The sequence below is a fragment of the Mus musculus genome, chromosome 2 (genome assembly GCF_000001635.26).
Source record: "Mus musculus strain C57BL/6J chromosome 2, GRCm38.p6 C57BL/6J".
NCBI classification, from domain to species: Eukaryota; Metazoa; Chordata; class Mammalia; order Rodentia; family Muridae; genus Mus; species Mus musculus.
The window spans coordinates 155,017,734-155,038,886 of record NC_000068.7 but is presented as its reverse complement, the minus strand read 5'-3'; the positions used below and the strand labels follow the sequence as shown (position 1 = coordinate 155,038,886).

General features: G+C 46.4%; 1 protein-coding gene across 14 annotated transcripts in view; it reads right to left on the bottom strand.

Annotated features, from left to right (window-relative positions):
* Positions 1-21,153, bottom strand: part of a (nonagouti) — a 100,414-nt gene that overhangs the window by 12,126 nt on the left and 67,135 nt on the right. For 10 of the 14 annotated variants that reach the window (XM_017319110.2, XM_030251859.1, XM_030251860.1 and 7 more), the window contains one exon: positions 12,423-20,553. The exons of 1 other annotated variant lie outside the window; for it this stretch is intronic. In XM_017319110.2, the coding sequence (XP_017174599.2) occupies positions 14,668-17,127 (2,460 nt within the window). In that variant the 5' untranslated portion in view covers positions 17,128-20,553 and the 3' untranslated portion in view covers positions 12,423-14,667. Of the gene's footprint in view, positions 1-9,773; positions 9,900-12,422; positions 20,554-21,153 lie in introns of those variants that run through there. 3 more of the 14 variants (XM_011239690.3, XM_011239691.2, XM_011239689.3) reach the window with 3 other exon arrangements.

Here is a 21,153-nt window from a genome sequence, read left to right as displayed (position 1 = left end):
CTAGGCCAGATTCTGTCTCAAAAAAAAATTGATGTTTCCACAGTAGGAAAAAAAATGGAATATTTACAACAAGCAGGATAAAGACTTTGAATTTAATCTCTGATTCAGAGCAGACTTTGTTGTCAAATGAATTCAGGTAAAGTCAGATTTTGATGGCAAATGAGTTACCAAAGGTGAGAGAGGAGGTGCAGGCTTTAGTCTAGGGTTCTGCAACTGGATGGAAAGATCCATGGTTCTGTACAAGCCCTCACGTATGTTAGTATTAGACAGTGATGTGCCCACTGCTGTACCACAGGGGAGCAGGCTGAAACCGACTAACAACACTTCGGCTTCTCAGAGGTGACTCAGTCATGGTGCCTTCCTCTTAAAGGCAAGGGTTTCCCCTCTGAGAATAAGCCTGATTTCTGGAAATAGATAATGATTTGCAGACTATTCTGGTAAAAAATAGCAGTGTTTTTGCTAAGAATGAGGTGTGGCCTAAAGCATGGAGTTTTTAATTATAGAAATAGCTTTAATGTGTAGCTGATGAAACCAAAATTGTGACAGTCAAGCTAAGTGCTTTTCCCCAAAGCTGTAAAGCTTGAGAAATCATAAATTTGCTCAAATGTTGCAAGTTGCTTAAAATATCTTTGGATTTCAGACACATCTTTAGAGGCAACTTAATAACCATACAACAAAAAGCACCATGTTAACCAGGAGTGGCGATAGCCTGTAACCACGACAGAGGGTGTGCTGCCCAGCCTAGGCTGCACAGCAGGGTGAGAGCTACAGGAGACTTTCCGTCTTGGGGCCTACGGGTTGGGGTTCAGTAGTAAAGTCCCTCCTGTGCAGAGGGAGGACCTGATCCCTGCACCCTGTAAAAAGCCAGCTGTGGGGCCTGTGACTGTGATCCCAGAGCTGGGAGATGAAGAGAGTTGGATCCCTTGGGGTTTGCCTGCCATCTAGTCCAGTCCAATCTGTGAGCTCTGAGTTCAGTGCGAAACCATGTCTTAAAAAAAAATTAAGGCTGGCAATGGTGGCACATGCCTTCAGTCCCAGTACTTGGAAGGCAGAGGCAGGCAGATTTCTGAGTTCTAGGCCAGCCTGGTCTACAGAGTGAGTTCCAGGACAGCCAGAGCTACACAGAGAAAGCCTGTCTTGAAAAAACAAACAAACAAACAGACAAACAAACAAAAAACCAACAAAAGACAAAAAAAATTTTAAAAAGGTAGACAGCGATAGAGGAAGAAACCAGACCTTGACTTCTAGAGTCTGCAAGCACCAGCACACATGTACACACACACACACACACACACACACACACACACACACACACACGCACACACACACACACACACACACAGAGACAGATACACACGCTCTCTCTCTCTCTCACACACACACACACACACACACACACTCACACAGACACTCTCTCTCTCTCTCTCTCACACACACACACACACACACACACACACACACACACACCTGTGAGTTCAAATGGCACTATTATGACACTAATACTTTAAAGCTACGGAGAACACACACTCCTGAAAAACTAAGCAATCCAAGGGAAGGACCGGAGATAATCATAATACATTCAGATGAGTATGCTTGAAATAATTAGACACAAGCAAGTATGGAAGACAAAGATGATTCAATGTGAGGTCAATTAGCATCTGTGGATTGGGGGATACAACAAACGAAAAGACAACATAATCAAAACAAAATGAAGCACGCTGGCCCGTAAGGAGGCTCCAGCCTGCCCAAGTAGCAAAGGAGAGGGGGAGGGGAGAGATCAAGGTCAAGATCAGTTCACATCCATAAGAATAGGCCGTTGTCAGGCATGTGCTGATGTGCAATTGTAGTATCACTGTTCACAGTTATTGTTGGGCGTATGGACGAGGGCAGAGCTCTGCACGTCTGTTCTAGTACCTTCCAGTTTGCCACTGAGACCCCTTCTACCTTGTCGAGGATGTCATGGCTATTCTCTGTCTCCATCTCTAAGTTCTACCTTTTCCCTCAGGAGTCTGCTCAAGTTCTCTAGCCCCTCTGGGTTCTCAGCTTTTGCAGACAGGAGCACTGTCTTTCCTGAGATTCCTATGTTGTGCCAGCCCACTTACATTGTTTAAGTGTAATCCTGCTACTTAGTGATTCAAGTCATAGAAGGTCCAAGCTATTCTAGCTAATGTGTTACCAGCCAAGTACCTTACCACTGAGCTCTGCACCCAGGATAAAATGGAATTTAAGGCTATCCCACTTCAAAATATCATATCCACCTTTATTGACCTAGTTGCTACAGCGTGTCTTATGGGTCCCTGAGGTGATAGGACAGACGATCTCGGACGCGGTTAAGCTGGGAGCAGTTTGTTTCTGAATTACTTTTTTCTCTTTTCCCAAGGGCAGTGTCCTGTGGAATGCTGTCAGGAGGACACATTCTGCTGAGGTTGGGAAGGGGACATTTAAAAGAAGAGGGGACTGACAAAAAGGCGAAGCCCTGGCCATAAATGCCGCTCACTTCTCAAGATTGCCTCCCTAGGAGCAGGTCTGATGAGCGACAATTCAAGGCATAGAGCCCAGTGTTCTGAGGGATTTTTAAAACCAGCCTAAGTCATGACTGGTGGGAAACATTAGAAAGTTAAGGCCAACTAAGCATGAGAAATTTGTTGACATCTGAGCTTGTAATTTTGCTGTCATTGGTTAGCCCAATCCTACAAGTTACAGCTGAGTGACTAACCAAAAGCTTACAACTACCCGTGTGAAAACTGGGTGTGCTGGTGCACATCTGTTACTCTGCCTGGCACTTTGGGAGGCAGAAACAAGAGGATGCCTGGGATGTACTGGCCTGGCCAGTCAGACTAGCTAAAATGGCAAGATCCTCATTCAGTGTCTCAAAGATCCAAGAGAGAAAGAGAGAGAGAGAGAGAGAGACAGACAGACAGACAGACAGACAGACACTTCATTGAGTGTCTGGCCTCCACACACATGTGCACATGCTCAACACACATACACACCATTTTTAAAGAGAGCTGTTCACATAAAAATATAGCATAGAGATAACATTTTTCTCATACTACTTAAGATTATAAAATGTTGGAAGCATTCTCTTTGCTGAAATTCACACAAACACTTAATTGATCTACCAGTATCCTGGAGAGCCTTGCCATCCCAATAAGACAATAACAAGAAGTAAAGTTGTAAGGACAGTGGGCTGGAGAGATGGCTCCCCAGCTAAGAGCACTTACTGCTCTTGCCAAGGACGCAGCTTCAGTTCCCAGCATCTATGTGACAGCTCCCAGCAATTCTTAACTCTAGTTCGAGGGAATCAGACACCCTCTTCTGACCTCCTCAGTCACCAGGCACACAGACATATATGCAGGTGAAACACTCATATACATAAAATAAAAGTAAATTAGAAAAATCTTCTTAAAAAGAAAAGAAAAAATTCTCATGTCATGCTAGGGAGATAGGTTGGTGAGGGAAGTGCTCTCAGATCAACCATGGGCATCCAGGTGAAAGAAAAACGGAAGGTAACTAGGGTTGAACTCTTGATCCCCTTGCAAGTGCTAGATTGCAGGTACCACCTAGCTGGTTTGCTATTGTCCCTGAAATAAAATCCTCATTTCCTATAATGCCTTACTACTTTCCTTGAGTTCATTTAATAGAGTCCCATTCTAAACCATCGTGTTACAGACACATGGTACTTTCTGTTGGTGGGGTATACCAGTCGCTCAAATCTTTGCCCTCGACCCTTAGTGTTCTCTCCCTGGCACTGAGTCTGACTCCTCTACCCCTTTACGTGGCTGGATCGCTGGCCAACTCTGATACCCCTACCGTCTCCTTCTTTGACTATTAAATATAAAGTGTCCTTCTTTCTCTATTCCATTCCATTCCATTCCTCCTCTGCCCCGGCTCACTAAAGATTGAACATCGGGCTTCATGCAGTCTAGACAAGCCCTATATCACCGAACCTTAAACAACCAAGGAGACATCTCCCTCTTTTGTTTTGCATTGTTTTGTTTTGAGGCAGAGCCTCCCTCTATCCTAGGTTGACCTGGAACTCATTTGATAGTTCAGGCTGCCCTTAAACTCACAGCCATCTTCTTACCCCAGCCTCCCAAGAGCTGAGATTTTAGGCAGGAACTACTGCCAGCAACTCAGCTTGTTTTGTAAATCATGGTGACCTGAAACTGGATAATCAGGAAGTCCTGATCCTCCTGCCTCTATTTCCCAAGTGCTGGGACTATAAGACTGTACCACCATACCCAGTTGATGCAATATTGGGGGATCAAATCCAGGGCTTCCTGCATTCTCCACACGTTCTACCATTGACTGACATCCCCAGCTTCAAGAGACCTGTTTTAAATAAGCTCCAGGGTGATTGTGATTTGTAAGAGACACGGGTTGGGTTTCTCCACCCTGATTCGACAGATAAGGAAATGGAGGTGCAGAGTAGGAGGGAAGGTAGAAACACAGATGTCCAGCTCGTTGTAGTGTGCTCCCGTTGTACGAAAACTCAAACTATTTACTCAAAACAAAACAACAACAACAACAACAACAACAAAACAGGATTGTGAATCATAGTAGCTACCATTTGCTGAGAGCCTTCTTCATGGCAGGCTCTGTTGTAGGTAATTATATGCATTTAACCCTCTTCAAAAGGTATAGCTAGCGCTTGGGTCGGGAGTGATGACTCAGTAGTTAAGAGTGGTGCTGTTGCAGAGGACCAGGTTCAGTTCCCAGCACCCACATTTCAGATCACAATTATATAACTTCAGTTCCAGGGGACCCAACACCCTCCTATGACCTCTGAGGATGCCTGTGCATGTGTAGTATACACACACACACACACACACACACACACACACACACACACACAAACACAGCTACAGACTGGGACCACGGGAGATGGAAATGGCTCAGTGGGTAAAAGCACTCTCTGTGTGAGCCTAAAGACCTGTGTTTGATTTCTGAAACCCATCTACAAAGCTGGATGCTGTGTTACCCCATCTGTAACCCGGGCACTCCTATAGAGGGATGGGAGTCAGAGACAGAGGAATTAGCCAAGGCTCGGGGCTAAGAAGCGTGGAGAACAGCGCAGCAGGAGGAACAAGAGAGGCCCTGCCTCCTCAAGGCAGAAGGAGAGAACCAACTCCCAGAGACAGCCTTGGATCTCCACACTCATATGCCACACCCTCTCATGAACTTTGAAAAATAGACAAAAATGTAAAAGCTACCTATTCCATGGTGAAAATGGGAACTCAGTGCACAAGGTTACCGAAGCATCACAGCAGAGGACGAAGTCAATAGTAAATCTGACTCCAGAGCTACGAGATTAGCTCCGCCCTTTTCCTGAAGTGTAAGAGAAGGAAGATCACCAGCCCAAGAGACGACGACGACGTTCCTCCTCTGCACGCAATCCCAGCATGTGTGTGTGTGTGTGGGGGGGGGGGGTGGTGGTAGGCAAGAGGCTCACGACTTTGAAGGCGTTATGAGCTACACAGTGAGACTGCCTCAAACAAGACAAAAAGACAAAAACAATCTCCCACAACGAAACAAAACAAGCTGTCAAAGAACCTGCAATCCCAGCATTCTGCGCACACGAAGGCTGTATATAGTTCAAAGACATCCTCGGCTGTGTGTGACTCTGTCTCAAAGATGAGAACCAGAACAACCTAAAACCTCTCCAGGCTGTAGTTTGCTGTCCTGGCCAAGTCCAGCTTGTTATGAAAGAAATTAAAACAAAACAAAACCAGAACAGCTGCTCTTCAGCTCTATCCACACAGGGGATGCTGTCTGTCAGATGACTGAAGAGGTGCCAGCGAAAGAAGAGTTCCTCTCGCTGCCGATGGGCTCTCAGGGATGGGCTCTCAGGGATGGGGCTCCCCTTCTGAGAAGCACGCTTCTCTGACCCCCTCATCAGGAATTAGACTGAGTCAGAAATGTGTCTGCTGGTTGAGAGGCCAAATCTGAAGTCTGCAGTCAGAAGGGGCTGGCAGAGGGAAGCAGGTCTCTCTCTCTCTCTCTCTCTCTCTCTTTTTCTCTCTCTCTTTCTCTCTCTCTCTCTCTCTCTCTCTCTCTCTCTCTCTCTCTCTCTCTCTCTCTCTCTCTCTCTCTCTCTCTCTCTCTCTCTCATAGTTGAGCCAAGCAGCAGAGTCGGAAGGAGAAGGACTTCTTTCTTCCCAAGACTTTTTTCCTGATCAAAATTTCAGCTAGGTCCCTCTGGGCCTGTTTACTTATCAGGGCTTTGATCTTGACCCAGGTTTAGTAAGAGTCCTGTCAAGTCAGTTTAGCAACCTCCCACTGTCTGATACTGCCTAAGCTCCTAACCCCCCTTGCCCGCCGTTAGCAAATATTCCATTATGTTAACACGAATCTCCTTACTGTTGGTATTTCCTCTAAGGAAGTTGTTTTCAACCTTCCTAAGGCTGCAACCCTTTAATACAGTACTTCATGTTGTGGTGACCCCCACCTATAAAATTATTTCATTGTTACTTTACAACTGAAATTTTTCTAGTTATGAATCATAATGTAAATATCTGTGTTTTCCGATGGTCTTAGGCGACTCCTCTGAAGGGGTCATTCGATCCCCAGAGAGGTTTAGACTCAGGTTGCGAACCGAGGCTCTGGGTGGGTGGTTTTCACCCATCATCTTCCTCATTATCTTTCTTACTCTGTTTTATTCAGTTGCCATTGCTGTATTCAGAGTTGAGCACAGTTCTTTCTTCTATATCAGCACTCTTTTCTTTAGTACTGGGGGTCGAACTTAGGACCTTGCACATGATAGACAAGTACTCTACTTCCACATTACATCCTCAGATCTCTTTTAACTATTTCCAGACAGTTTTTTTTTTTTTATCAGTTGCCTTGACAGGACTTGAACTCATTCTGTAGCCCAGGCTGACCTTGAATTCATGAACCTCTTGTCTTAGCTTCCCGAATATCTAGAATTATAGGCCTTAGCCACCAGGAAGTCTGAAATAATGTTGAATAAACTATTTCTTACCAGGATATATTTTTAACGATACTAAAATGATTTATGGTCTTGAGCAATATCTCTCTGTCTGGACTAAATTGACTAATCTAATCCTTGTGCCTAACGGATTCCAAGAGGAATGCGTGCCTGTGGGGGCTGTGATTATTGAAGAACACAGGCTAAGTAGCAGGCTCTAATCAGAGAGGGCTTTCAGTAGGGTGGAAGCACACTGAATGCCTTTGCTGCCTTCAAGTCAAAGGCAGCTGACATAGCCTGGATCACACATTAATCAAACCCCACACCCCTTACCCAGAAAAAGAATGACGCCTACCATGTTGCCCAAGTCACATATGACCCTCTTTTCATCTTCTATTATGGGGTACAGTCACATGGTAACGCAGCCTGTTTCCCCCAAATGCAAGATCTCACTTTCCCTCAGAAACCTTAAGGGGAGATGCCTTGTCGGGTGATGGCTGACACTTTTACATTAGGAGGTAGAGGCAGGTAGATCTCTGTGAGTTGAAGGCCATACTGGTCTATATAGTGAGTTCCAGGCTAGCCAGGGCTACACAGGGGCACCCTGTCTCATCAAACAAACACCACACACATACACATACAAGAAGAATAGCCCCTTGCATTGGCAACACTGAAGAGCCTTATTTCAGACGCTGCTATACTGATTGCTTCAGCATTATCAAACCTCTTGCCTGAAGACAATTTGACTCAGCACCTCTCTCTTGAACCCTGGCTCCTCTCCCTTCTTAAAACCTAACAGCGATGTTGTAAAACATCTATTTGGCTTCCTGCATACAACTCTAGGTCTCAGAAACGGCAGAAAGAAGCGTCTGGTTAGGGAGGGACCAAGACAGAACTCATCCGTCGGATCCTTTGGCTCCATGCCCTTCCTCCAGGGGACAGCAGCTAAAGGAGAGTTGGCCAAGTAATTAGTTCATCCATCATACTGATGTAACAAATGCCCCGAAGAACAAGGTGCAGGGAACATCTGGACAGCTGATCACACAGAGGTTCCTGGAAGCTGGTACACCTGGAGAGGGTTGGTAGCTGTGTGTCTTTCCCCTAAGTTTTCCCCCACGAACCTCTTCATCTGCTGTCCATCAGCATCCTGTGTGACATCCTTTATGGTAAACCGCAGTACCTTAATGATACTCCTGAGTTCTGAGGAGGGGTTTGGGAAAACCCTTCGATAGGTGGTTAAACCCTGGACAAAGGAACCTGAGGCTCAGGACTGCCATCTGGACATGCCCTTAACTGTGGGATCTGGCACTGCCTTTAAGAGTATCACAACTGAGTTAAAAGACACCCGGTTGGAGTCTGCTTCAGAATTGTTAGCTTGCTTGGTACATGGAGGGCCACTCACTGATATCTGTCACTTAGTTCTTCTGTTGATTATTGAGTGAGCATACAGGAGAAAATGAGTCTGAGGTTATTTTTTTCTCCTGTGTCCTCAGGTAGTTTGGGGTTTTAGGATTCAGCTGAGGCTCACGCTTGGCTTCAAGACTCTTGAGTTCAAACTGCAGAGAAGGTTTGAAACTGTGGCCTTTCTCAAGAAACAGAATGATGGCACACGCCTTTAATCCCAGCACTCGGGAGGCAGAGGCAGGCAGATTTCTGAGTTTGAGGCCAGCCTGGTCTACAGAGTGAGTTCCAGGACAGCTAGGGATATACAGAGGAACCCTGCCTCGAAAAAACAAAACAAAACACAAAACAAAAACAAACAACAACAAAAAGAACAGAATGATGAGTTACCCAGGCTTGTTAGTGCAGAATCTGTCTCCCAGGTCCCAGACACTCACTCCTGATGAACAGGGAATACATTGCTGGTAGGAGCTGAGGAAATGACCACTCTAACACCCCATACTCCATTCCCTTCAGCCTGCCCACCTATCACCTTTAGAAGCCATGTTTCTATTTCTGTTCCCTCGTGGTCAGACTCTCTTCTGATTTTCTGAATTCCATCTATTTGCTTGTTCATTTGTTTGAGATGTAGTCTCATAGCAAAGGATGACTGAACTTCTGGCTCTCCTGCCTCTACCTTCCAAGTGTTGGGAATCACAAGCATACACCTCATATCCGGTTGGTTTCTTTTCTTTTTTTGAGACAGGGGCTCACGATGTGGCCTTGGCTGACCTGGAACTCACTATGTAGACCAAGCTGGCCTTGAACTCATAGAGATTGAAGGGGTTGGCCACCATGTCTAGTGCCATGTCCAGTTTTATGTGATGCTGGGGAATCAAACCCAGGGTTTCACACAGGTTAGGCTGAAGAATGAAAAATTACTGGCCTCTTGTAAGAACATGAATTTTTTACCTCGGAGCCCACCCCCTCCCATCTAGAGATTGTTCCCAGAACACTCCTAAACTTTTCACCCCAAAACTCCTCACCCTAAAGTTCGAACCCTCCCAACTAAAAACTGTTCCAAGAACATTTTTGAGATAAAGGCCTCCTGGAACAACCTCAAAATGAACCAGGTACTCCTTAGTTACGTAGGTTCCTTGATAGGACATGACTCCTTAGTTACGTAGATTCCTTGATAGGACATGACTCCTTAGTTACGTAGATTCCTTTGGCAGAACTCCCTAGTGATGTAAACTTGTACTTTTCCTGCCCAGTTCTCCCCCTTTGAGTTTTACTATATAAGCCTGTGAAAAATTTTGGCTGACTGTCGAGACTCCTCTACCCTGTGCTAAGGTGTATGAGTTTCGACCCCAGAGCTCTGTGTGCTTCCATGTTGCTGCTTTATTTCGACCCCAGAGCTCTGGTCTGTGTGCTTTCATGTTGCTGCCTTATTAAATCTTACCTTCTACATTTTATGTATGGTCTCAGTGTCTTCTTGGGTACGCGGCTGTCCCGGGACTTGAGTGTCTGAGTAAGGGTCTCACTTCGGGGGTCTTTTATTTGGTGCATTGGCCGGGAATTCGAAAATCTTTCATTTGGTGCGTTGGCCGGGAAACAGCGCGACCACCCAGAGGTCCTAGACCCACTTAGAGGTAAGATTCTTTGTTCTGTTTTGGTCTGATGTCTGTGTTCTGATGTCTGTGTTCTGTTTCTAAGTTTGGTGCGATCGCAGTTTCAGTTTTGCGGACGCTCAGTGAGACCGTGCTCCGAGAGGGAGTGCGGGGTGGATAAGGATAGACGTGTCCAGGTGTCCACCGTCCGTTCACCCTGGGAGACGTCCCAGGAGGAACAGGGGAGGATCAGGGACGCCTGGTGGACCCCTTTAAAGGCCAAGAGACCATTTGGGGTTGCGAGATCGTGGGTTAGAGTCCCACCTCGTGCCCAGTTGCGAGATCGTGGGTTCGAGTCCCACCTCGCGTTTTGTTGCGAGATCGTGGGTTTGAGTCCCACCTCGCACCTTGTTGCGAGACCGTGGGTTCGAGTCCCACCTCGCGTCTGGTCACGGGATCGTGGGTTCGAGTCCCACCTCGTGCAGAGGGTCTCAATCGGCCGGCCTTAGAGAGGCCATCTGATTCTTCTGGTTTCTTTTTTGTCTTAGTCTCGTGTCCGCTCTTGTTGTGACTACTGTTTTTCTAGAAATGGGACAATCTGTGTCCACTCCCCTTTCTCTGACTCTGGAGCATTGGAAGGAGGTGCGGGTCAGAGCCCACAACCAGTCAGTGGAGGTCAGAAAGGGTCCGTGGCAGACCTTTTGCGCCTCCGAGTGGCCAACGTTTGGAGTGGGCTGGCCACCTGAGGGTGCTTTTGACTTGTCACTAATCGCCGCCTCAGGCAAATTGTTTTTCAGGAGAAAGGGAGTCGATGTGGAATCCGACCCCGTCAGGCTTCTTTTTCTCTGTTGCTATCTTGTTTTTGTTTGTGGTTTTTGTCATGAGACACAGACACTGTACGTCGGAGATAAAGTGGGATCCCTCCCTGTCTGTATGTCTGTGTGTCTGTGTGTCTTGTTCACTTGTGTGTCCTCCATTGGACCACCTTCTGATTCTGTTTTGTTTTTGGTTTGTCTGGTTTCAGGTCTGGTCTTGGTCCCAAGGAGTTGACTGATTATCTTGGTTTGGTTTTAGGCCGGTCTCAGGTTCTGGGACCTTCCCATGGAGACAGGTCCATTTGAGTTGGTCATAGTGACAGTAAGCTTCTCTGGAAATCGCATGTAAGATGCCCTGTATTGGTCTTGCTTGTGTTTGTCATTTCTGTGGTACTGTGATTCTATAGTGGTTGCCTGAAAAACGGTTTCTGTGTGTGTCTTTTTTGTCTCTTTGTGTTCGGACTTGGACTGATGACTGACGACTGTTTTTAAGTTATGCCTTCTGAAATAAGCCTAAAAATCCTGTCAGATCCCTATGCTGACCACTTCCTTTCAGATCCTCAGCTGCCCTGCCTCCCACTCCAACTCCAGAGAGCAGCCAGCGGGTCACAGTGGTCCCGCCCATGGACCTGGAGCCTAGAGAAAAATGAGCTTAAAAATCCGGAGCAAAAGAGGGGTGGTCCCTGAGAAGTCAGTGGCCTGAATGTTGTGGCTGCTGAAGCAAAAAGAAGAGGAGGCTGTGCGAGTAGCCGGCCAAGAACGCTGCAGGTTCCCAGGCAGCTTCTCATTCCCCTGTCCCTGTCTCTTGTTAACAGAAAAACTGCTTTCACTTTAAGATAAGTGCCGGTTGCAGCCAGCTGTGAGAGCTGCACTCCCGCACTCCCGTCTCTGCTCTAAAGTTCCCTCTTCTCAGAAGGTGGCACCACCCTGAGTTGCTGGCAGTGAGTCTTATCCCGTCCCGCGGGACTCAGTTATTCGTGGGTGCGAGGGGGACCGCAAACCTGGAAGGAAATGGGAGTAAAAGAAAGAAGAGTCGGAGGACCAAGTAGATTGAACCTATCAAGGTCTCGTTTATTAGGCTGAGGTGCCTTCTTTTTAAAGCATACATCGCGGGGAATATGGGAGGGGTCGAGGGAGAATTATACAAAGAACAAAGAAGTGGGCATCTGCTGACATGGGGGCCGAAGTCAGGCGCCAGGCAGCGGGCACTCTGGATCTTATCTCTGGAACATCGATCCTCCTTGACAGCCTTGGGGGTCAGGCTAGGCTCAGGCGTAACTCATGTCCTTGGATGGCATGGGAACTCAGGAAGAGATAGGGAAGAGGGGACTATAATTCAGCTTTTACAGCCTCAGGTGCCAGGAAAGGAATAGGGAGGAAAGGGGGGTGACAACCAGCTCTCAGTACAAGGCCATTTGGCCTGCTAGGGAGATTGTGAAGGGCTCACTTTCTCACGGGATGGTCTCTGACATCTCCCCCTTCTGAATTAAATTAAATAAGGCCACACTTAACTGAGGTGATCAACTAATCTTTTTCATCTTTAGATGAGCGGGCATTACCATGGCTGGGGGGGACATTGACCCGATTCCTCCCAAGGGTGCTGTCACAGACCCACACTTGTGGCTCTCGGTATCTTTTGGGGAGGTGAGGCAGAGCCTTTGAAAAAATTATTAATTGTAACTGAAATTAGATACCAACCTCTTCCTAACCGGGTTTGTCTCTCAGGGAACTCAGAAACAGTCTATTTGGACCTTCCCCTGCAATACTTAGTTTGCACCCATGCTGGGCCCATACTGGATTTGTATTTATCATGAACCAGCATGCACAATTCTGAGTTTTGTGCAGCTCCCGTAGGAGAATTGTCAACCTCAGACTTAGTAAGGCCTCTGTAAGAATGCCAATTGTAATACCACAATCTGTGGCTCTTAAGCTATAACAAGAGCTGGAGGTCACCCCTCTTTGTCCCTATTGTCTCCAAAGCCTGAGGAACCAGGGGGACTCTGCTTTGGCAGCAAGGGTGGAAAACTGGAGACGAGTTGCTGTTTCTGTCTCGGTGGGAGGGGGATCTTCTTCGTCTGAGTCCCGGACATCCAGCTGATGGTAGTGGACTGCAACCGGCTTACTTAAAGCAGCTTCAATCTGTGACTTAACAAAACTGGTTAATCTTTTAAAGGCCCAGGGGCCAAAAGACAAAAGCAGTAGAATACCCAAGAAAGGTCCCAAGAGTGTGGGAAGCAAGGTAGTGACCCAAGGAGAAGTAGAAAACCAATTTTTATACCAAGATTCTTGTTTTTCTCTGTTGCGTTTTCTTTCTTCTAGACTAGCTCTAACTTTATCTATACTATCTTGAACTAAGCCAGTCTTGTCGGAGTAGAAACAACATTCTTCTTTGAGGGCTGCACATAACCCTCCTTCTTTAAGGAACACTAAATCAAGACCTCGCCTGTTTTGTAATACTACTTCAGACAGAGAGACCAAGGAATCTTTTAAATTTTTTAAACCTCTCTGTAGCTCTTGAATATCCCTGTCCACAGCAAGGTGAAGCTGAGTATATTGTTGCTGGGAAGTGACTAGCGATGCAATGCCTGTTCCTGTGCCTGCAACTCCCAAGCCTAGGATCACTGCTAAGGTTACTGCAGAAATAGGCTCTCTCTTATTACGGGGTAGATCTGTGTCACTCTTCCAGAACTGGAGGAGGTCTTCTGCATGGTGTACTGTCAGCTTCGGGAGAAGCTGAACTACAACACAATAATCTCTGTCATCTAAAAATGTCTGAGTAACTATATATGTAGTAAGTCCAGTAGAACATGCTAAATAAGTGCCATTAGGTGCTCCTAGATATCTAGAGGTGGCCTCTACTATAATAGTCTGATTGCAAACCTCTAATAAGGCCTGAGGAGGAAGCATGGAAGGCCCCAAAAGGCATAAGCCTATGCCAGACACCTGACTTAAAGTGAGCCCATCATGGCTCTCGGGGTGCCATCCAAGTTTGCTGGAATCATTAATTGTAACGACTGATCCGAATGTTGCCACCCCTTCGTAAAAGGGAGGTTGAGGAGAAAAGCACACCCAACATTCTTCATATTGAGTAGCATTAGCTGCATGTATAGTAGCAATTGATGCATTAACTAAGGATAAAATTAATTCTGTGGAGGAGGGAGATCCAGCAGGTAAAGTAGGCTGGAATATAGTAGTCCCGGGTAGGCCTAAGGTAACAGTCTGTGGAATACTCGGCTTTTTAGGAAATGAGGAATGTAAAAAGAGATTGGGGCCTATAGCAGCCGACCCTAAAGATGGGGTGTTTTTAAGTAACTGGATTTTGAAAGTTACTCCAAAATCTTTTTCATTTTTATAGATACGTAAACCCCACTCAGCTCCTCGTGTATATTCCCAATTAAATTTCCTTCCTGCGTCAGTAAAGGAGATCTCTAAGGTGTTGCACCATCCTTTGGAAGTCTGGTTGGAACTAGCACAGGCAGCATAATCTGGCCTGCTCCGGACCTTTATTAGGTCCCAATCAGAAGTGGGTTTCCAATAGGTGTCTCCCGTGGTCTCACAGCCCCAGGAAGCACAAAAATAATCAGGGGCGAAACCACATTTATAATTAAGAGTGCGACTCCTGTGACTGGGGCCAGGACAAATGTATATGCCCCATCTTTTTAAAACACTGGCAAGAGTTTTTCTGCGACTTAAACTAGCACATCCAGGAGTGGTATAGGCAACTTGTCTAGGATCGTCAATAGCTTGTTCTTGTGGCAGGAACTCTAAGTGAGTTCCCCAGTCATTATGACCTCCTAAGACTAATTTACAAAGATCGACTCTCAGGATGGGCCATGGAATAGAGCCTTCAATCTTGGAGGTGGCATTAGCTATGTCACCTGCCTCGTTGATGATCAGCCAGGTGTAATTATAAAGTCGATAAGGATTTTTCTTAACTTGGCCTACCACTGGCGATATGCTTCTCATCAGGCAAAGACACAGCCAAATCTTGATGATCAGAAGTGACTTCTTTTTTGGCGCTTTCATTCTCCTGTAAAGAAGCACATTTAGAAATTTCCTCAGGGTTTTTTCTCCCTGGACAGTTATAAGGTTTAATCAGGCGCTCAGGGAGCCATCTAGCATTTTGTGCTTTTGAATCATAGATGCAAGCGTGTCCTTTGCCCCATATAAGGACTGGATCTGGACCCTGCCATTTGTTGGACAAGGGGTCTCTCCACATAGCTTGTGCATAGTTATTAGCAGTAGAAGGATGCCAGAGGCGATCTGCAGCAGACTTGCCTGCATTGTCGTAGGTTAGAAAGTTTAGAACAAATAATGCATGATTTAAAAGCATCTTGGAGTTACCAGACTGAGGATATAGAATTTCTCTTCCAGACTGTAATTTGAAAAGCATGTTTTTAAGAGTTTGATGAGTTCTTTCTACAATACCTTGACCTTGGGGATTATAGGGAATCCCAGTAATGTGTTTAATGCCCATTTGAGCACAAAACTGTTTAAAGCTGGCACTAGTATATCCTGGGCCATTGTCTGTCTTGAGGATTTTAGGCTGTGGCACAGCTGCCAAGCAGGAGAGGACATGGCTGATAACATGTTTAGTGGCCTCTCCCGTTTGTAAAGATGCACAGATAAATCCACTAGAGGTATCAACAGAGACATGAATATATTTTAACTTTTTAAAGGGAGTGTAATGGGTAACATCCATCTGCCATAGTTCACCAGGAATTAGTCCTCGGGGGTTGACTCCCACATGTGGCTCTGGCAAAAGGGTCAGGCAGCCCTTACACTGCCGGACAATTTGTCTAGCCTGTTCACGAGTGATGGAAAATTTAAGTCTCAAGGTATGCGCATTAAGGTGATGTAAATCATGGGCCTGTTGGGCAGCAGCAAGAGGAGTAATAGACAAAGCTGAAGCTATTACCTGAGTGGCCTGATCGACTATATCATTGCCTTCAGACAAAGGTCCAGGCAGGCCAGAATGAGCACGAATATGTCCAATAAAAAATGGAAAATTACGAGCAAGAATAAGGCTCTGAAGTTTAGCAAACATTGGAGATGCATTGGTAGAAGGGCGGATATAAGGAACAGTTTCTAAAAGAGGAACAGAGGCAGCCACATAGGCGCTGTCTGTATATAAATTGAAGGAAGTTTTAGGCAATTGTTCAAATACTTTAACAATAGCTGCCAATTTAACAAGCTGTGCTGAGGAGAAGTCTGTCATAAAACGTGAGACTTTTCCATTGATATAAAACGCGGCCATACCTGAGGAAGACCCATCAGTAAAAACTAACATAGCCCCAGGAATTGGGCTTGACTTTGTTCTCTTAGGGAAAACCACAGGTGTCCTATGTAGAAACTGAACTAATTTATCAGCAGGATAATGATTATCAATCACACCTTGAAAAGAGATACAATTAACTGCCCAATCATCATTATTTTTAAGTAACCACTGAACCTGAGAGGCATCATAGGGGAGAACAATAACATCTGGATCTCTGCCAAAAAGCTTAAGAGCAGCTTCTCTGCCTAAACGAAGAACATTAGCAACTAACTGAGGATATGTGGGCAGCACTTTGGAGGAAGAAGCTGACATGTGGACCCAAAACAGAGGTTTGAGCTGCCACAGCAGACCTGTAGGTGAAAAGGGAGTAGGGAAGACAAGGAGCTGAAGTGGAAGCTCTGGGGAAAAGTACCCGATATTCTGCTCACTGATGGCTTGTTCAACTTTAGCTAGTGACCTTCGTGCCTCTTGAGTTAACATGCGTGGAGAGGAAGGATCTGGGTCTCCTCTTAGAATGTCAAACAAAGGTTTTAACTCTCCTGTAGTAAGTTTCAGATAAGGACGAAGCCAATTAATATCTCCTAACAGACGTTGAAAATCATTAAGAGTCTGTAAGGAATCTTGTCTCACCTGAACCTTTTGAGAGAGAATTTTGTTAGGAAATAACTCAAAACCCAAAAACAAGTGAGGAGGGTGGATCTGAACCTTTTCTGGAGAAACCTGGAGTCCTTGATTTTGAAGGGCATTAATAAGCTCTTGACTAGCACTATATAATTGGTCTTGATCAGGTCCAGCAACCAAAATGTCATCCATGTAATGGACCACATACAGATCAGGGTAAGACATTCTGAATGGATCAATAACTTGTGCCACATATCTCTGGCAAAGAGTAGGACTGTTAGCCATGCCTTGAGGAAGAACCTTCCATTGGAAGCGAGGAGAAGGACCTATACAATTAATCATCGGAAGGGTAAACGCAAAGCGTTTACAATCTTTAGGATGGAGAGGAATGGAAAAGAAACAATCTTTTAGATCAATCATTAACTTAACATATCCCCTGGGAATAGCCACTGGAGAGGGAATCCCAGGTTGTAGGGCCCCCATGGGGACCATGGTCTTATTAACTGCTCTAAGATCTTGTAACAATCTCCATTTACCATTTCGCTTTTTAATAACAAAGATGGGAGTGTTCCACGGTGAAGTGGAGGGTTCAATGTGTCCAGCTGCCAATTGTTCCTGCACTAACTCTATGGCCGCTGACAATTTTTCTGCAGGAAGGGACCACTGGTCAAGCCAGACAGGGGTATCATCTTTCCAAGTAATCTTATCTGCCTGACGTGCAGGGAGAGCAATGGTCCTTATGAAAAATGGGAGTTGTAACCTAAACCTGTACGATCTATCTTAGGTATGGCCTCTATTGGGGTGGGCCTTCCTTGGCTATATTTGCCCAGTCCCTGTCCAGGGAGATAACCCTGGGCGAGCATTTGTTGAGTGATGACTTCATTAGGACTGCACATAATGACCCTCATTTGAGAGAGAATGTCTCTCCCCCATAAATTAACAGGCAAATCAGGGACGACATAAGGCTGAACAGAACCAGAGTTTCCCTCATCATCTTCCCAGGTTAACAACTGTGAACTCTGAAGAGTATTTTTTGATTGTCCAATTCCCTGTAAATGAGTTAAAGAGGCCTTTAACGGCCAAGCAGCAGGCCAGGCACTTTGTGAAATTACAGTAGAATCTGCACCTGAGTCTAAAAGGCCCTCAAAACGTTTGCCATTTATCTTAAGGCAGAGTGTCGGGCGGTCTTTGGTAATTGCTTGTACCCAATAAAGGTCTGATGACCCTGGCTGTGAAGAGCCACGACGTTTGCCCCTAGCTGGATAGGAGGTATTTAAAGGTAGAGGCAAGGCTTGTGCCAAACGTTGTCCTTTGTTTATGGATATTGGCCCTTGAGAGGCACTAACTAAAATTTTAATTTCTCCAGTATAATCATTGTCTACTAATGAGGGATGGACATTAAGTCCTTTTAAAGTGGCGGAAGCACGCCCTAATATTAAAAAATAAGTATTGGGTGGAGGAGGCCCATAGACCCCCGTGGGGAGGATGTAGACACCATCCTCTGGTGTTAAAATTGTGCTGGCGGAGGAACACAAGTCCAGGCCTGCGCTGCCTGTGGTGGCTCTGGAGAGACCAGAGGCTGATTTGTCTGCCGGCTGTGCCCCGTGGCCGGGAGAAATGAGATGGTTTTGGGGACTCGGGGCTGTCCCCCATACTCGTTTCCCTGAATAGGAGGCAGGGGATTTCCAAACACATCTGTCTGAGCTCTGCAAGTGTTCGTCCAATGCATACCTTTTTTACAGCGTGAGCAAAGAGAATTGGGCCGTGTAGGCCGGAAAGAATGGTCAGTAGGTTGTGTTGAAGCACTGTTAAGAGAGGGCACAGCGGGACACTGTCGTGCAAAGTGTCCAGGTTGGCCGCACTTAAAACAATTTTTCTGGGGGCCTGCTTGTCGAAGAGCCGCGCCTATTGCAAGATTAACTGTTTGGGACATCTTATGAGTAAACATATCAACATCACGACAAAGATGAATCATTTCATTAAGGTCTTTGTCTCTGATCTTACCGCGCAAGACTGCCTTACAAGCGGAATTAGCATTCTCAAAAGCCAATTGTTTTACGAGTTTATTGTCTGCATCCTCATGACCTAAGGTCCTCTCTGCAGCCTCAAGCAAACGACTTACAAATTCACTATAGTCCTCTTGTGCTCCTTGAATAATTTTTGTTAAAGGGGTAATAACAGAACCTTTCATAGGAATGGCACGCCAGGCGCCCAAGGCCGCGTTGGCAGTTTGTGCCAACAGACCGGTTGGAAAGTGCTTTTGTCTGGCCTCCGCCGCGTATTTTCCTTGACCAGAAAGTTTTTCAAAGGTCCAGCCAGCAGATGGCGTTCGAGGGTTCCTTTGATTAGTTGTAGCAATTGTCTGGCAACGGTCGAGAAAATCGGCTTTCCAAGAAAGGAACTGTCCGCGAGTTAACACTGTCTGAATCACTCTGATCCACTCACTTGGGAGCATATGTCCGCCTCCTGGGAGGGCTTCTAGGAGCGAAAGCGTATAGGGGGCAGACGGACCATAGGTTCTAACCGCTGAGTTAAGCTCTTTTAGGTCTTTAAAACGCAGCTTACGAAACTCTGTCTGTCTGATAGGAACAGTCAACTGTTCCCCTGGCTCATGTGCTATTTCATTGTCACTCTCAGAACCTGTTCTGCCCTCGCTGTTAGTGTCTGAAAGATCGGCCTGGGGCGCTCTTAAAGGCCCTATTTCTACAGAAGCAGATCTAGCACGGACGGTTGAGGGCTGTTCCTCTTCTGTAGAGGTGGGCGGGTCACAGCTAGCAGCTCCTGTAGAGCGGGTGATTACAGGACAAGCTAACGCTTTGTTTTTTACTGTTCGCGAAGCTTTTTTCTTTACGCCGCCCGAGGCTGCGGCTAAGGGAGGGGCAAGAATAGTCTCTTTTAAAGAATTTTGGAGTGACGCGAGATCTGTGGACAGGCGAGCGTACTGTTGTTGTAACTCTAACACTTCTTGTAATCCAGCTACTTGAGATGCGAGCTTGTCTTTAGCATCAATGAGAGTGGGAACTGGTAGAGCCTGAGGCCAAGGCGCGGGAGTGCAGATCCGCGGCAAGTAGGGAGGGGGATTAGGAGGAGGAGCTGAGGCGCCGCGCAGCCGCTCTGGTTTACGGGGCCGGACTACCTCTTGCTCTACAGTTTCTGAATCTCCAGAAACTAAAAGGCCCTCTGCCAAAGATTTTTTAAAGACTGGATTGATTAGTGGCGGGTTAGCAGGGGCAGGCTGCATAGGCTGCGCAGGTAAGGTGCCTATTGGAACCTGCGGATAAAGAGTAGCCTGTGGAATTTTAGGCCCTTCTGCAGCTCTTGGAGGATTAGGGAGGGAGCCCTCTACAGCTTCCCGAGAAAAGGGACGGAGGCAATATTCTGCCACTGACAAAAGTTGCTGTTTTTCTGGATCATCAACCGCATTTTCTACCAAATCACGGATCAAACTCCAATAAGTAAATACATTTGCAGGGACCGCCTCGGGGCCCTGCCTCGCTAAAATGTCATTTAATTCTCTACCTACCCTTCTCCATTTTTTACGATGTATGTCCGCTCCATCTATAATAAACCACGGGCATACCTGATCTATAAAAATAAAAAATTTTATCAAATCTTTCTTTTTAACTCGTACTCCTCTTTCTCTGAGAGCTACCTTTAAGCCTTTGATGAAGGCTGCCTCTTTAGATAACTTATTACCCATATCCTGAAGTGGAGATGACTCACTCACCAAGGACTTCTCGCTCTTCCGTGAGCGGCGGAAGGGGTCCTTCACTGCTTTTGAAATGTTGGGGTCGCGACGAACTTCTCTGGAACCTCCACCGATTAGAAATTACGATCCGGACCTCGCCCTCACGTCGGGCGCCACTTATCCCGTCCCGCGGGACTCAGTTATTCGTGGGTGCGAGGGGGACCGCAAACCTGGAAGGAAATGGGAGTAAAAGAAAGAAGAGTCGGAGGACCAAGTAGATTGAACCTATCAAGGTCTCGTTTATTAGGCTGAGGTGCCTTCTTTTTAAAGCATACATCGCGGGGAATATGGGAGGGGTCGAGGGAGAATTATACAAAGAACAAAGAAGTGGGCATCTGCTGACATGGGGGCCGAAGTCAGGCGCCAGGCAGCGGGCACTCTGGATCTTATCTCTGGAACATCGATCCTCCTTGACAGCCTTGGGGGTCAGGCTAGGCTCAGGCGTAACTCATGTCCTTGGATGGCATGGGAACTCAGGAAGAGATAGGGAAGAGGGGACTATAATTCAGCTTTTACAGCCTCAGGTGCCAGGAAAGGAATAGGGAGGAAAGGGGGGTGACAACCAGCTCTCAGTACAAGGCCATTTGGCCTGCTAGGGAGATTGTGAAGGGCTCACTTTCTCACGGGATGGTCTCTGACAGAGTCTGTTCCAAGTTCCAGTGAGGGAGGCATCCGCCCACTTGGGGCTTCTGTCCAAGGTAAGGAGCACCTGTGAGTCTAACTGCCAGGCTCTGATGGGGGTCTCGTCTCTGTGGGACTAGAAAGTGTCC